This window comes from Botrytis sinoallii (assembly GCF_014898435.1).
Source record: "Botrytis sinoallii strain Bc 23 chromosome Unknown BSIN_023, whole genome shotgun sequence".
NCBI classification, from domain to species: Eukaryota; Fungi; Ascomycota; class Leotiomycetes; order Helotiales; family Sclerotiniaceae; genus Botrytis; species Botrytis sinoallii.
This window is the reverse complement of record NW_024066050.1, coordinates 184,566-197,585: the sequence shown is the minus strand read 5'-3', so window position 1 is coordinate 197,585 and position 13,020 is coordinate 184,566. Positions and strand designations below refer to the sequence as shown.

The window sequence follows — 13,020 nt, the reverse complement described above, 5'->3', positions numbered from 1 at the left end:
CTCCCTTTTTTCTCCCATCACATATTGTGTTATAAATCAAAACCAGACAATTATTTTATCGAAATACATCATCCACAAAACTCCAAAAACACAAACCCAGACAACGTAGGTGGTGTAAAGCAAAAGCGCCACCAACGTTCACGGCACAGATTTGTGGGACCCCCTTAACCTACCCCGGACAGAATCCGGACCCATTTTTATAAGGCTGATTTAACCTACATTAACGACTGCCTAGAAATTCACTCAAAAGGAACTTTTGAATTTCTTTTTTCCGCAAGTTGCTTACTTTTTGGTTTGTTTTACTTCTTGTGCTATTTTTTCAATTGTCTGAACTTTGTCGAATTTTTGATTAGAGTAACGTTATTAAGTGTATATATTAGCAATATCGAAAAGATTGACGCTATCATCATGACCTCTCAGACCCCTTCTCATGCACCCATTGAGAATAAGGAGTCAACGATATTTAGCGAATCAATAGAAATTGGTCACTCCACTCCATTATCAGATGATTTCCAAATCACAAATCACTCCCCCAGCACCGGCACCGGCTCTGCTCCACCACCTCCACCACCACCTCCTCCCCCCATTTTCTCCAGACCGTTCACTCCCGCAAAGTTACCACCCACTCCATTTCCCCCACCCATAGGTCCCCCAAATACCTTCCTCATCGAACTCCTCACCTACAACGGCCACCCCTACAAAGACCACTGGGCCTATTTCATCCGCTCTCCCTCCCACCCCTCCATCGGCGTTCGTCTCCACGCCACCGGAGATGTAAGGAATGGATTTCGTTTTGAAATCCAATGCAGTTATAATTTATATACCACTGAGGATATTCCTACAAAGAGGATTCCACTGCAGTGGATTGATGGTGGGAGCATACTAGATGCCGGGGGATGTGGGGTGGATGTGAGTGAGGATGTGGATATGTATAGAAGAACGGTCTGTGCATTTGAGAAAAGTGTAAGAAAAGAAGAGGTACCCCGGGAAGACGTTAAATTCTGTGGAAGATGAGGTATGTGAGACATTTCCACATTAAATTCCATTCGAGTATCCGAGACTTTTGTTTTCTACCCCTTATCACCCAAACAACTTACTCTGAATCCACATCACACATCTACCATTCTAACACACCCTGGCTCTCCAAAGACCAACCCCGGCAAAAAAATCACCCAGAAAGATTGTCAATCATGGCTCGTCGGGGCCGCCGACCACTTAGTGCAGGATGGGATTTTCGGTCCCGAGATCGCGGGTTTCTTCACGCGGTTAGACAGTGATCTAATATCGCACTACTTCATAGAATATCGGACCATACCTAGATAGAGAAGTCACATCACGCTTCGGAGTTATAATCGGCGTTAAGTATGTGTATCCCATAGTTTCCTTGTGTGTTTCTATCGCAGGATTCGGAGATAGAACAAGTAAATCATTTTTCTTTCTGCATTTCTACCCTGAGAATATATTGTCTAGTTGAATACTTGAATATCAACCTAGTACCTAGTTATCAATAACAATCCAGAAATAATGCCTACCCCCATCCAATCCTATCCTCTGATTCCCGCTTATCTCATATCCTTCCATGTACCTAGTAATTCCATCCATACATGCACCTAAGATGAAAATTCTTACTCCGGAGTCCCCACTACTCTAGAATTCCATACTATCTTATCCTATCCTATCCTATCTATCTACAAGAATCAACCATCGACGATCTATCTATCTATCTATCATTCTATAAATACATACAACATACGTACATACATCACCCACCCACCTTCCAACTTCCCACCCCCCAATCCAACCTTCAGAGGTCAACTCTCAATATATCATCACTCAGTCATAATCATAATCACATAAAATCACATGATCACACCATCACGATCGTAAAATTTTGAGAAAAAACATTATCATCATATCATAACACATAAGGTCCATTCCCTGTCCTAACTTTCTCCTCTCCAGCCCAAGAACAACAAAAAAGAAATCGGCTCGATTAAAGTCCGATGTATCATATCCCAACCTATCCCATCCTATCCATTCGATACTCAAGTAATCAGCCCTTGATACTTCCATATCCATATACGTAACCATTCCATCCATCCATCCATGCTTTTCTTTTTCTCAATTCCGGTCCTTATCAAGACCTTGCTACCTGCGTGCCTACTATGCAGCCACGACGCTATCCTTCCCCCAAAAATCAAAAGACAAAAGAAATCAATAATCCAAGCGATTATTATAAATGAATGTTTCCAATCCAAAGAATGGATTTCTCCCACCCAGACATCAAATCCTAACACATCCAGTCCCCCAACTCTCCCTCCCACACCTTCCCCCTCCTCCTCTCCTTCCTAATTTCCAACTCCAAATCCCCCACACCCCTCTCCTCAATCTCCCACCCCAAACGTCTCCGTCTTCTCAATCTCCAACGATCCAATCGAAATCATCGACGAGAGACTATTACACCTCGTCGTCGCGCCACCCATTCCCATACTGATCCCGCTGCCGCGGAGTCCCAGACCCGCGATGCGATTCCGAGAGTCGATGGAATTGCGGGAGTCTTCGAGGATGGTGTGGTTGGAGGAGGAGATGGAGAAGGCTGCTGCGGTGGAGAGCCCGGATGTGGATCCTTTGCGTGAAGTGGAGTAGGAGGAGTGCGAGCAGTGGGAGGAGGTGATGGACGTTATGGTTGAGGAGGATTGGATGCGTGGTTTGGAGTCGAATGTGGGTGAGGGATGGGGAGAGTGGAGAGAGGTGCTGGATGGGCTTGTGGATAGGCTTGTGGAGCGGGAGTTGGAGCGTGATGAAGATGGGGATTTGAGCTTACTGGAGAGTGAAGTGTTAGTGTGAGATATGAGGAAAGATTGTAGTATGGGAGAAACTTACAAGAGTTTTTTGATTTTTTGTATATTCGACGTCGATGACGATGATGCTGAGGAAGACATTTTGGTTGTGTAAACCGATGTTATTTGATTTTGGATCAGAGAGGTTCAGTGTTCAACTTGTGCGGGTTGGAAATGATATTATTTCAAAAGGAATTCTTTATCTCCAAAAAATATAGACGGGTATAAGTAAGAACTTAAATGATCTTCCCATTATTCTAGGAAAATCATGCCATATAAGTAAAAAAGAAATACCACGTTTGAACCCACCAGCTTCAGGCACGAAAACTCTATCCAATACTTACTTTGCCATAACCGTACGATTCTCAGGTGTCACTCACTTGGCCAAGGACTAAGAGATCGCAAGCTCCAAATATCAAGGATTTATCTATCCACACACTAACATTAATTTCATGGCGCTTGCTTCGGAGTTTGCGAGCCCAGGATCGGGCATCAGTTGGGAGATCTCGAATTCGACTACGTATAAAAGTCATCCGTTGTTTGATGCGTTCGCTAAGCATAGTACGTGAAAACTATAAAATCTTTAGTCTATAAGCTTGGCCTTGTGCGGAGCTTGTACATCTAAAAGGTTTTCAAGCAAGCCGGGAGTTTGTGGACTAGATGATTTTCTAAGGTTGATGGTCCACTAGGCAGAATGTATGATTAGAGCGCAGAATGGTCGGGGTGCAGAAACATTGGGGTTTTAGGTTGATTGGAAGGCTATATCTCGTTTACACGACGATTGGAGTATAGAAACCTTACTAATACAAACCTTAAAGATAGTTCGCGCACAGACGCAGGTACAAGCATTGGCCAACTGTAAATGGCTATAGCTTCCAGATTTGGTAGATGAACCTGTTGATCATTGTATGACTACTGTAGATTAAGACAATGATAGGCTGAGTATGCGACAGAAATTCCATAACCAGCTCACGCGGTTATGGCGGATGGCGTGGCTCGTGACATAATGGGTGCAACCGAAGCTTGGAAGGTTCACATTTTGTCCTTAGCTCTGGACACAATATATACCTGCAGCTGTATTGATACTAGTAGCTTATTATGGAACGGTTATCGAAGGATGTTGCGGGGTGCGTTCGCTTCGAGTGGTGATAGAGTTCACGTATACGATGCGCAAATACAATCCTTCAAACTTTGGACCCTCAAGAGTCAAGATTTAATGGAGAAGGATACGATGAATAATGCATGGATACTGAGATTGCACTAATGCAACGTCGATCGATCTCAATTTGTAGGTGAAATCAAAGACATTATGATGTACAAGGACAGTAACGGTTTGTATAGTAATACTTTGTCGTTTAGTTGATTAAGTCTAAAGCTGTAGGACTTCCTATTGGATCATGTACGAAGTTGTTTGTGAGTGGAGGATTTGATCCAGGATGCCAATGATAGATGGAGGTCGAAGAGCGAGGGGTGAGAAATTATGGATAAAAAAAGGCCAATCCAAGGTTGAAATAATGATCTTCTTTGATAAGCTTTTCATAATATATTATACAATCCGTCTAACTAAACATGTATAGTACAAGGTAACTATATACGACCAGATCTACTACATAATATCCTAAGAAGTTTCCCTCAGGCTGCTAGCATTGCGACGAATATTATGAAAAGATAGGCAACGGGTGGCGCATTTTAAACAACTTTTGACACGTAGGCCATGTGATTTTGTAAGAACTATCTACTAAAATCCTGTGTAGTGTAAGGCTGAATCATCTGCATTCGGGTACCTGAGATTTGAGTTCAACGTTGGAGTTATGATTTGTTTTTATGATTCGTTTTTATGAGGATTATGCATAGAGCGGAGGGATGCGATATCAAAGGTATGGAAGATGAGTATCTACCGTTCTACAACTCGAACTAACGGGAATGAAATGGGGATAACAGATGAACAAGAGGATTGAAGAGATTGCAAGGTACTTCCTCATTCTCCTTGTAACATACGCGTACAATAAGATAGGTTAAACTTATTCCCGATAATTATCCTGATGATGAAAATCTTGACTATCACAATCGATAACTCGAACAATAATCCGAATAAAAAATTATCTTCCAGTGAGTGAATTGCATGTTCACATAATATTTTCATGGTAGGACGGATCTGAGTGCCGACCCCCTTAGATCTTTCATTATATGTATCCTCGTTTGAGACGGCATTGAACTACCAAGCTTGCGATAATCCGGTATATGATAGACAGCATAAAGTCTCACACTAGTGCCTTTTGCTCTTAGTGCTGAAAATCAGTGATCTAGGTCGATCTAATGAGAGCCACGAAGCTTGGATACTTTGAGTCTTTGTGGAGTCATAGATGTATATCTATTCACGAATAATGGTTGATTGGTGTTGATAGCCCTATACTCACAGATCTCAAGCTCATATCATCACTATGTTTCCAATTCTGTCCGTTAATTGTAGATTACTTCGAATATAGCGGCATCGATATCTTAGATGATCATCCTCAAAACTCTAGCTAACGGGAATAAAGAGACAGTCAGTAGGAAATGGAAGAACAGAAACTATTTTCGTGCACTTCAGACGGAGTGGAGACTGTTCAAAGTATAAATTTTTGACATCATACCAAGATTGCTATCCAAAATCTAGGTGTACTCTTCATTAAACACTCAAAACCTAAGAAATCAGGAGTGAAAATGTCGGACAAGACCGAGAGCTAATGCGAACCAAATTTCGGAACGTATGACTTCTGTTGATCTGCTGTCAACTCGGTCTTTGGTCTTTGACAGATGAAGAATCTTGGTGGAGATCTTTTTGTATTTCGAGTTTTGACATCTTCATTAGACTGGAGGGATTTATTTGTGGTACATAGTACAAAATCGAGGGGCCATTTCTCGCCAAGATTTTGTTCTCTTGTGTGGATATCCACGTTCAAGATGATCTATCGCTGTATCGCTATGATATACACAGCCGATGAATCCTACGTAGCAATTCAAAGAATTGTACTAGAGCTGGTGAGAAAGCGATATATGATCGACGCCCTGTCTCTATCATGTAAAAATGGTGCGACGAACGAGTAGTTGCAGTCTGAACACATGGTCTTTGAGATCTGGCGCACTTTGCCATGGAACGCCAATATACCGGTAAAGTACCGGTCATGCATTATCCTTAGTCCAATTGTTGCTTTTTAAGCAGAATGTACCGGTGAGGAACCCCAGGATGAGCTATGCACCATAAGTACATTCATTTTTATGAATCACGTGTCGGACAGAAGAATCAGGAAACATGGTTCGTCCCAATTAAATAGAAGACAAGGGGAATCCCTCTGATATGTATGCTAGAAGTGAAACAGACGTGCAACAAGACAAAAAGCAATTGAAAGAAGACGAGGATACGAAGAATATATCACGTGAACGATATCAAAACCATACCTTGACGGGCAAAGATCAGAGTCGACAAACTCAAAAGATGGAAAATAGAGATACATAGTAAGAATGCTTAGGTTCAAATCTCTGCGAATGGATTGACGCCCATCAATGTAACGTTTCGCTCTATTAGGTGCTGATCATCAACTTGATGTTCTAGACTTGAGAGGAATGAAGAATTTTCGAGATTCGCAAAAACACATATTATACCGTCCACATTGTCCTTCGTGGGATGAAGAAGTGATATTCAAGTATCAAGAATCTTACAATGTGACTCAAGCCAATCTTTCTTCCAGATACACCACTTCTCCCATTATGAGATACGATTTGTGGCATTACGAAACACCCAAGTCCAATTTCTTACCTACCATTCGCGTTTCTAACTCTAGAAACATGTTATTGCGTACGCCCGCTTCAAATTTTGATCTACGACCTATTTTAAGAGGGCCGACATGAACTGCGTAGTAGATATGCAAGCACAGGCATGAGATTCGTCATCCTCAAGCTCATTCGGACATGTACGTTTTGCATGCGATACATCCTGTGCCGTGATGTGTGAGGGGTTGAGACGGGATGACGGAAGATTATGACGGGAGAATTGATAAACAAATAGTTTTCAAACACGGATGTCATTTGTTTCAGAGAAAAGAGATGAGATGAAGACATTCTGACGATTTGATGTTGTCGTCGTGTTTGAAGTTTTCGAACTAAGCGGCTCGGGACAAGAGATGGTCAAAGACAACTTGGTGGAAGACAAGAGTTCCAAATTTCACGTGTGGCGTAAGTGGATATAAGGTGAAGAGGAATTATTACTATTTTTAGACATGAACACATGATAATAAACATATAAATATATAAATACATAATAAATACATAATAAATACATAATAAATACATAATAAATACATAATAAATACATAATAAATACATAATAAATACATAATAAATTTATCAACACATAAATACTAGATAGGTACATAGGGGCAATGAATGAATAAATATCTCGGCTTATTACTTCCATTTGATAAGTATCAATTTATTCATTTTCGGTAACAATATCTGATATCTAACGAATGATATCCGATGTATTCGGGATCAATGAAAAGGGGAAGGTCGTTTGTTTCGGAATGGTCTAGATGGATGGATGAATACTCTCTCGATAGATGAATAGATTAATAGATGCATGAGATTTCATTCCGTCACAATACAACCATAGATATGAGAATATGTTCCGTACCAATCACGTACAAGGAAATGTGAATATATCTCCTCTTCACTGTTCACTCTTCTTTACTTTGTACATGTCCCTACCATCTTAATTGTTCTATATATTTCCATCTTCCATCTCCATCCCCTTCCCTTGCCATACCTCCCACTCCAAACCTGTTCAAGCCGTTTTGGTGGAGAATATTGTCCGCCTAGGTAGTTTTGGTTCTAGTTCACGTTTTCGTTCTCGTTCCTATTCTCGTTCTCGTTCTAGTTCCACTTCAATCTTCATCGGCTTGCCTCGAACCTTGGTACATCTAAATCCTCTACCATCAAATAACATAATTCATTCACCAATACCACTTTCTCCATCTCCTTTCATTCATGAGAAGACAACTTCACAGTCCCGTCATCTCCATCACGATTTAAATTCTTCAAAAGAGGTACTTTGTGCCAATTGCGCTCGTTATCAAGGACTCTGCTTTGATCCTTGAAGGTTTAAGCTTCTTATCTGAAAATATAATCCCAATCCCCATATTACGCTTTATGCCATCGCGCATCCATCTTGAAGGAGCAACAGAGCGATACGACATCTTGGCTAAAGATTAGAGAAGGGAGAAAGGGAAAGAAGGAGGAGGATACCTTTCTATCTCATCAACAGAAGAAGAGGAAAACTTTAATAAGAAACACGCGATCATTACATTATTTCATCGATAAGAAGATTATCTTCAATTCAATCTCGACAACTCCGTTTGGTGCGACCGTCATCCAAAGACATCTACGGACCTTACGGAACTTACGGACTTCAAACCTGGGGGAAGTTCAATTTCTTATTGAGCGACTTACACCTTTTAATAATTTATTGGACAAGATAACATCAGTACTATGGCTACCAATTCTTCAATGAGGATAGGAAGTTGGTTATTATTCTTTCTAGCAATTTCAATAACGGATGCTTTCTACATACCAGGTACGTCTGCCGCTTTCTGCCATATCCATCTCATCTCATCTCATCTCATCTCACCCCCTTGTCTGCTAGATGTTAAACTCCGGACAATGATCTAACTGTCCTCCCATTCATATAGGTTGGTCGATTAAGAGTTATAAAGACAACGAAGCAATCCCTTTGCTAGTTAATAAGGTTTACTCCGATAATACACAATTACAATATGCCTACTACGATCTTCCATTCGTCTGTCCTCCAACCGGTGTTCGTCATGCCGGATCTTCTCTGCTCAGCGGCCAAAGTATATCATTGAATCTTGGCGAAGTCTTACGAGGGGACCGAATCACACAATCCGATATCGAATTGGTAATGGGGAAGGATCAAGAATGTAATTTCCTCTGTTCCAAAACGGTCACCCGAAGAGATCTTAAGCGCGCAAAAGAATTGGTTAAGGATGGGTATGTTGTGGAATGGATTGTGGATAATTTACCTGGAGCAACGAGTTTTGTGACAGTGGATAAAAGTAAGAAATATTACGCTGCTGGATTCAAATTGGGTTATAAGGATTTTTCTCAAACTGGCAAAGCGAGGTATTTCATCAACAACCATCTTACAATCGTTCTCCGATATCGAAAAGCTCCAGGAAAGGATGGAGAAAAGGGTGGAAAGGTTATTGTTGGATTCGAAGTTTATACCAAGAGTGTTGGAGCTGATAAGAGAGTGGAATCGGGATGTCCTGCGGATTTGAATGATGTCGATACACCATTTGAATTATATCTCGCCCCGAATCATACCGACTCTTCATCAACCCTCGCATACCCACTTTCATCATATCATCCACCGGAAAGGGAAATAGATTTAGATGATGGAGCTACAATGGAGATTCCATACACCTACTCTGTCTATTTCCGTGAAGATGAAAAGGTCGAATGGAGAAATCGATGGGATCTATACTTCGTTAACCAAGAGGAAGGATCAAGAATTCATTGGTTGGCTATCGTCAATTCTTTGATTATTTCAGGTCTTCTTAGTGGCATTGTTGCTATGATCTTAGCCAGAACTGTTCGAGGAGATATTAAAGCATATGCAAAGGATGTGTCTGGAGAAGATGGAAAATCAAAACCAAAAAGAAGATCTAGACCTGGTAGTGGAGCAAGATCACCTAAAACTGGGGAAAAAACTGGACTCGGTTTATTGGATCAGGTTGATACCGAGAATGATGCCGATGTTTCTTCCGATGATGAGCAACTGGAAGATATTACTGGGTGGAAATTACTTCATGGAGATGTTTTCCGTCCGCCTCCTTATGGATATCTTCTAGCACCTTTGATCGGATCAGGAATGCAACTCGTCTTCATGGCCTTTGGATTACTTTCTTTAAGTAGTCTAGGTATACTGAATCCTAGTTTCCGTGGTGGATTCATCAGTGTCGGAATCGGTCTTTTCATCTTCGCAGGAGTTTTCTCTGGTTATTTCAGCGCACGTGTTTACAAAACATTTGGAGGTCTCAATTGGCGCAAAAATACCTTGATCACAGCCATTCTCTTCCCTGGTCTCCTCTTTTCTCTAGTCTTCATCCTCAATTTATTCGTTTGGGCCCAAGCATCTAGTACTGCCCTTCCATTCGGTACCCTCATCGCTCTTGTATTCTTATGGCTTTGCATCCAACTCCCTCTTGTCTATGCCGGCTCTTACTACGGTTACACACGTTCCGGTGCATGGGAATCCCCAACAAAAACGGCTATTATCCCTCGTCAAGTACCAATTCAACCTTGGTATATCCGTTCTACCTCTTCAATTCTCCTGGCTGGCCTCATCCCTTTTGCAGTAATCTTCATCGAACTTCTTTTCGTCTTTCAATCACTTTGGCAAGATAAAAGTGGGTATTACTATGTATTCGGGTTTCTCTCTCTCATAACTCTTCTTCTCATGATCACAATTGCGGAAGTCACAATCGTTACCATTTACATAAAACTTTGTGCTGAAGATTACAATTGGTGGTGGCATTCTTTCCTCGTAGGAGGTGGATCAGCAGTTTGGGTTATGGCATATTGTGTGTGGTTTTACATGAGAAGGTTGCATATTGAGGGATTTGTTAGTGGAATGTTGTTTTTCAGTTATTGCGGAGTCGTGGCTGTTACTTATGGGTTAGCAACCGGAACAGTGGGATTTTTGACCAGTTTTTGGTTTGTGAGAAGGGTTTATGGGTAAGTTATTGAAAGATTTTTTTTGTCTTCTGTCTTTGGGCTTAGTCGGGTACTTAAGTGGTTCCTTTTGGAAGAAAGAGAGGGGAGTGGATGACGATGTTCGCTTGTGGTGGGGTTGAGGTTGATGTTTTAAGTACGAAGCTGATGATATTATAGTGCCATTAAAGCAGATTAATAATAATACAAATAAGTATGAACGAATAAACGAGTGGACGTACAACTTCTAGTTCCGATACCATTATTTCGTTTCTCGGCGTTTCGGTTTGGATGGAATAGGATTAAGGTTGGGAATAGGAATAGCAATAGGAGTTCAATTTATGCGAGAAGTAGGAGAGTAGGCAGAGTAAGGCGGGCCAAGAGAGGAGAGGAAAGGAGCTACGGAAGGAGATGAGAAGGTAGGACAATAGGTGAGGAGGAGTGGAGTAGGTGGAGTGGAGTAGGTGGAGGTTGGAGCTAAAGGGGAGGATTAAGTGCATTTACATATACATGTGTATGTACAAGAAATAGCGAAGAATAAAACAATTAGTTTAAAACCAATTCTGTTGATGTATTGGTGGATTGATGGATACCTATATCTATGCAGATTTGTATGTTGTATGCTTATGCTTATGTATGCATTGTAAGATGCTTGATGTGAGGTGAATCTCGGGGCGAGGGTGGGAGGAGTGAAAGTAGGGGAAGGTGAGTCGGTAATAGAATACGTTGATCTCTTAGTTGATGGGAGAGGTGGGGGGATGGGACGAGAAAGGAAGAGAAGAAGAGGAAAGAGAAGAGGAGAGGAGAGAATGAATGCACATCGCGATTTGTCAAACTTTTGAGTTAGTTGTAGCAGGCAGTTTGATACTTCATACGGATTTTTCAATCCGAAACGTTTTTGAATCTGAAATTTACTTTTTGATTTTTTAATATAATATGTTCTTTATCACGGGGCAGGCGGGCGGGATAGGGTTCTAATAACTTTGCCCTAATCTGGCAAAGTTATATTGGTTCAGGCAATGGGTTCAGATTGAGGATTAAGATGTAGCTCAAAGAGCTATGATACAGGATCTTCCAAGTTGAAGATATACAGGATTTTGCTAAGCGAGCTAGCCCGATCGGGCCCTAGCTCACTTGCGCTCCGGCGCGAGCGCCCAATTCGGTCCCCTCCGAGGGGACCAATATGTCACGTGATCTCACACCGTGACATTCTTCTTTGTATCAAATATTTTTATATGATTTATTTTTTTGGTTTTTTATGATATAATCCATATGTTTTCTTAATGTAATATATTTTTTTGATAATATATTTTTTGATTATATATTTTAATATTATTCTTTTTGTAACTTATTTATTATTGAATTTATTAATATATAAAACCCTTTAAAATTTGTAAAAATTAAAGAAATTATTTTCAGTTTTCAATCTTTTTGATAAATAATAGAAATAAAAGATTGATATTTTAATATTATTAAATAAGAATAATTAGAATATAGATTAGGATCTAAAAGATTTGAAAGATTTGAAAGATTATATTATAAATAGAAAATTTAGAAATTATTTTCAATAGGAAGATTTATATACAAATTTATAGATTTCTTATTATTTATTAATATTAGATGATTCGATTTATATTTATAATATAGTCCTTTAAAAACTATTTAAATATAAATATAAAACTAAACAATACCAAGAATAGATTATATAAAAGAATCAGAAAGTGAACTCCATATTCAAAAAACTTTTTGGGTTGAAAAATCCATATGAAGTGCTATAAGTTTGAACTCGTTACGAGGACTTTGAATGGATTTCGAAATGGCTTTTGGGAAAGAGCGGGTGATAGTAGATTTTGAAATGGACATCGAAAGGGATCTGTAATCTGGAATCTGGAAGATTCTTAGAGGGAGTGAGAAGGAGATTGGAGAGGGAGAGGGAGATATACCTCGCAAGTGTAGAGACAGAGATATCAAATAGATTCCTGGCTTTTGCGTCGGCGGCTGTGTACAGTTGTAGGAGATGAATATGATGATTCTGGAATCGCATACATTTGGTGGAATTTCTCACGTTGAGTTTTGCATGGCATGGGTATCTAGGTACTTAGACTCCTGTGGATGATTCGGTAATAGAGTAGAGTCTTCAAATAATTCTGATCGGTCAGGAGAAAATATGGGACGGCTTTGGAGATTCTGTGATTTGATCATTGATACAGGGACTTGCGTTTTCTATTTTCTGGGGCGGGAGAAAGGGGGAGATCATGCTTGTGGACTGTTAATCTGGGAGGTTTGTGGGCTGTCGTCGATTGGGGATAGTTGTTGTCGCGGATTTTGGTGTCAAAACTTTCGGTGATAACGTAATTTGTGGTTAAGAATATTCAAATAATCATCTTTTGTACATTCACAGTACTCTAGGGAT

At 40.3% G+C, this 13,020-nt stretch overlaps 3 protein-coding genes across 3 annotated transcripts; 2 read left to right on the top strand and 1 right to left on the bottom strand.

Moving 5' to 3' along the window:
- Window positions 1-408: 408 nt before the first annotated feature.
- On the top strand, window positions 409-1,323 carry EAF02_009968 (uncharacterized protein; the record flags this gene model as incomplete). Its single annotated transcript, XM_038906016.1, is given in 3 exon segments — window positions 409-963; window positions 977-1,015; window positions 1,060-1,323. The coding sequence occupies 3 exon segments, from the start codon at window positions 409-411 to the stop codon at window positions 1,321-1,323; spliced, it is 858 nt and encodes a 285-aa protein (XP_038754128.1).
- A 1,061-nt stretch (window positions 1,324-2,384) lies between these two features.
- EAF02_009967 (uncharacterized protein) lies at window positions 2,385-3,051 on the bottom strand (the record flags this gene model as incomplete). Its single annotated transcript, XM_038906015.1, has 2 exons — window positions 2,884-3,051; window positions 2,385-2,823 (listed from the first exon to the last, which is right to left on the bottom strand). The coding sequence occupies exons 1-2, from the start codon at window positions 2,940-2,942 to the stop codon at window positions 2,385-2,387; spliced, it is 498 nt and encodes a 165-aa protein (XP_038754127.1). The 5' UTR covers window positions 2,943-3,051.
- Window positions 3,052-7,517: 4,466 nt separating this feature from the next.
- Window positions 7,518-11,165, top strand: EAF02_009966 (uncharacterized protein). The gene is made up of 3 exons (XM_038906014.1): window positions 7,518-8,448; window positions 8,564-10,631; window positions 10,788-11,165. The coding sequence occupies exons 1-3, from the start codon at window positions 8,364-8,366 to the stop codon at window positions 10,804-10,806; spliced, it is 2,172 nt and encodes a 723-aa protein (XP_038754126.1). The 5' UTR covers window positions 7,518-8,363; the 3' UTR covers window positions 10,807-11,165.
- Window positions 11,166-13,020: the final 1,855 nt, after the last annotated feature.

Coding starts and splice junctions, on each gene's coding strand:
- EAF02_009966 (XM_038906014.1), top strand. CDS start 8,364: ATGGCTACCAATTCTTCAATGAGGATAGGAAGTTGGTTATTATTCTTT. Junction 8,449..8,563: donor GGATGCTTTCTACATACCAG/GTACGTCTGCCG, acceptor CCATTCATATAG/GTTGGTCGATTAAGAGTTAT.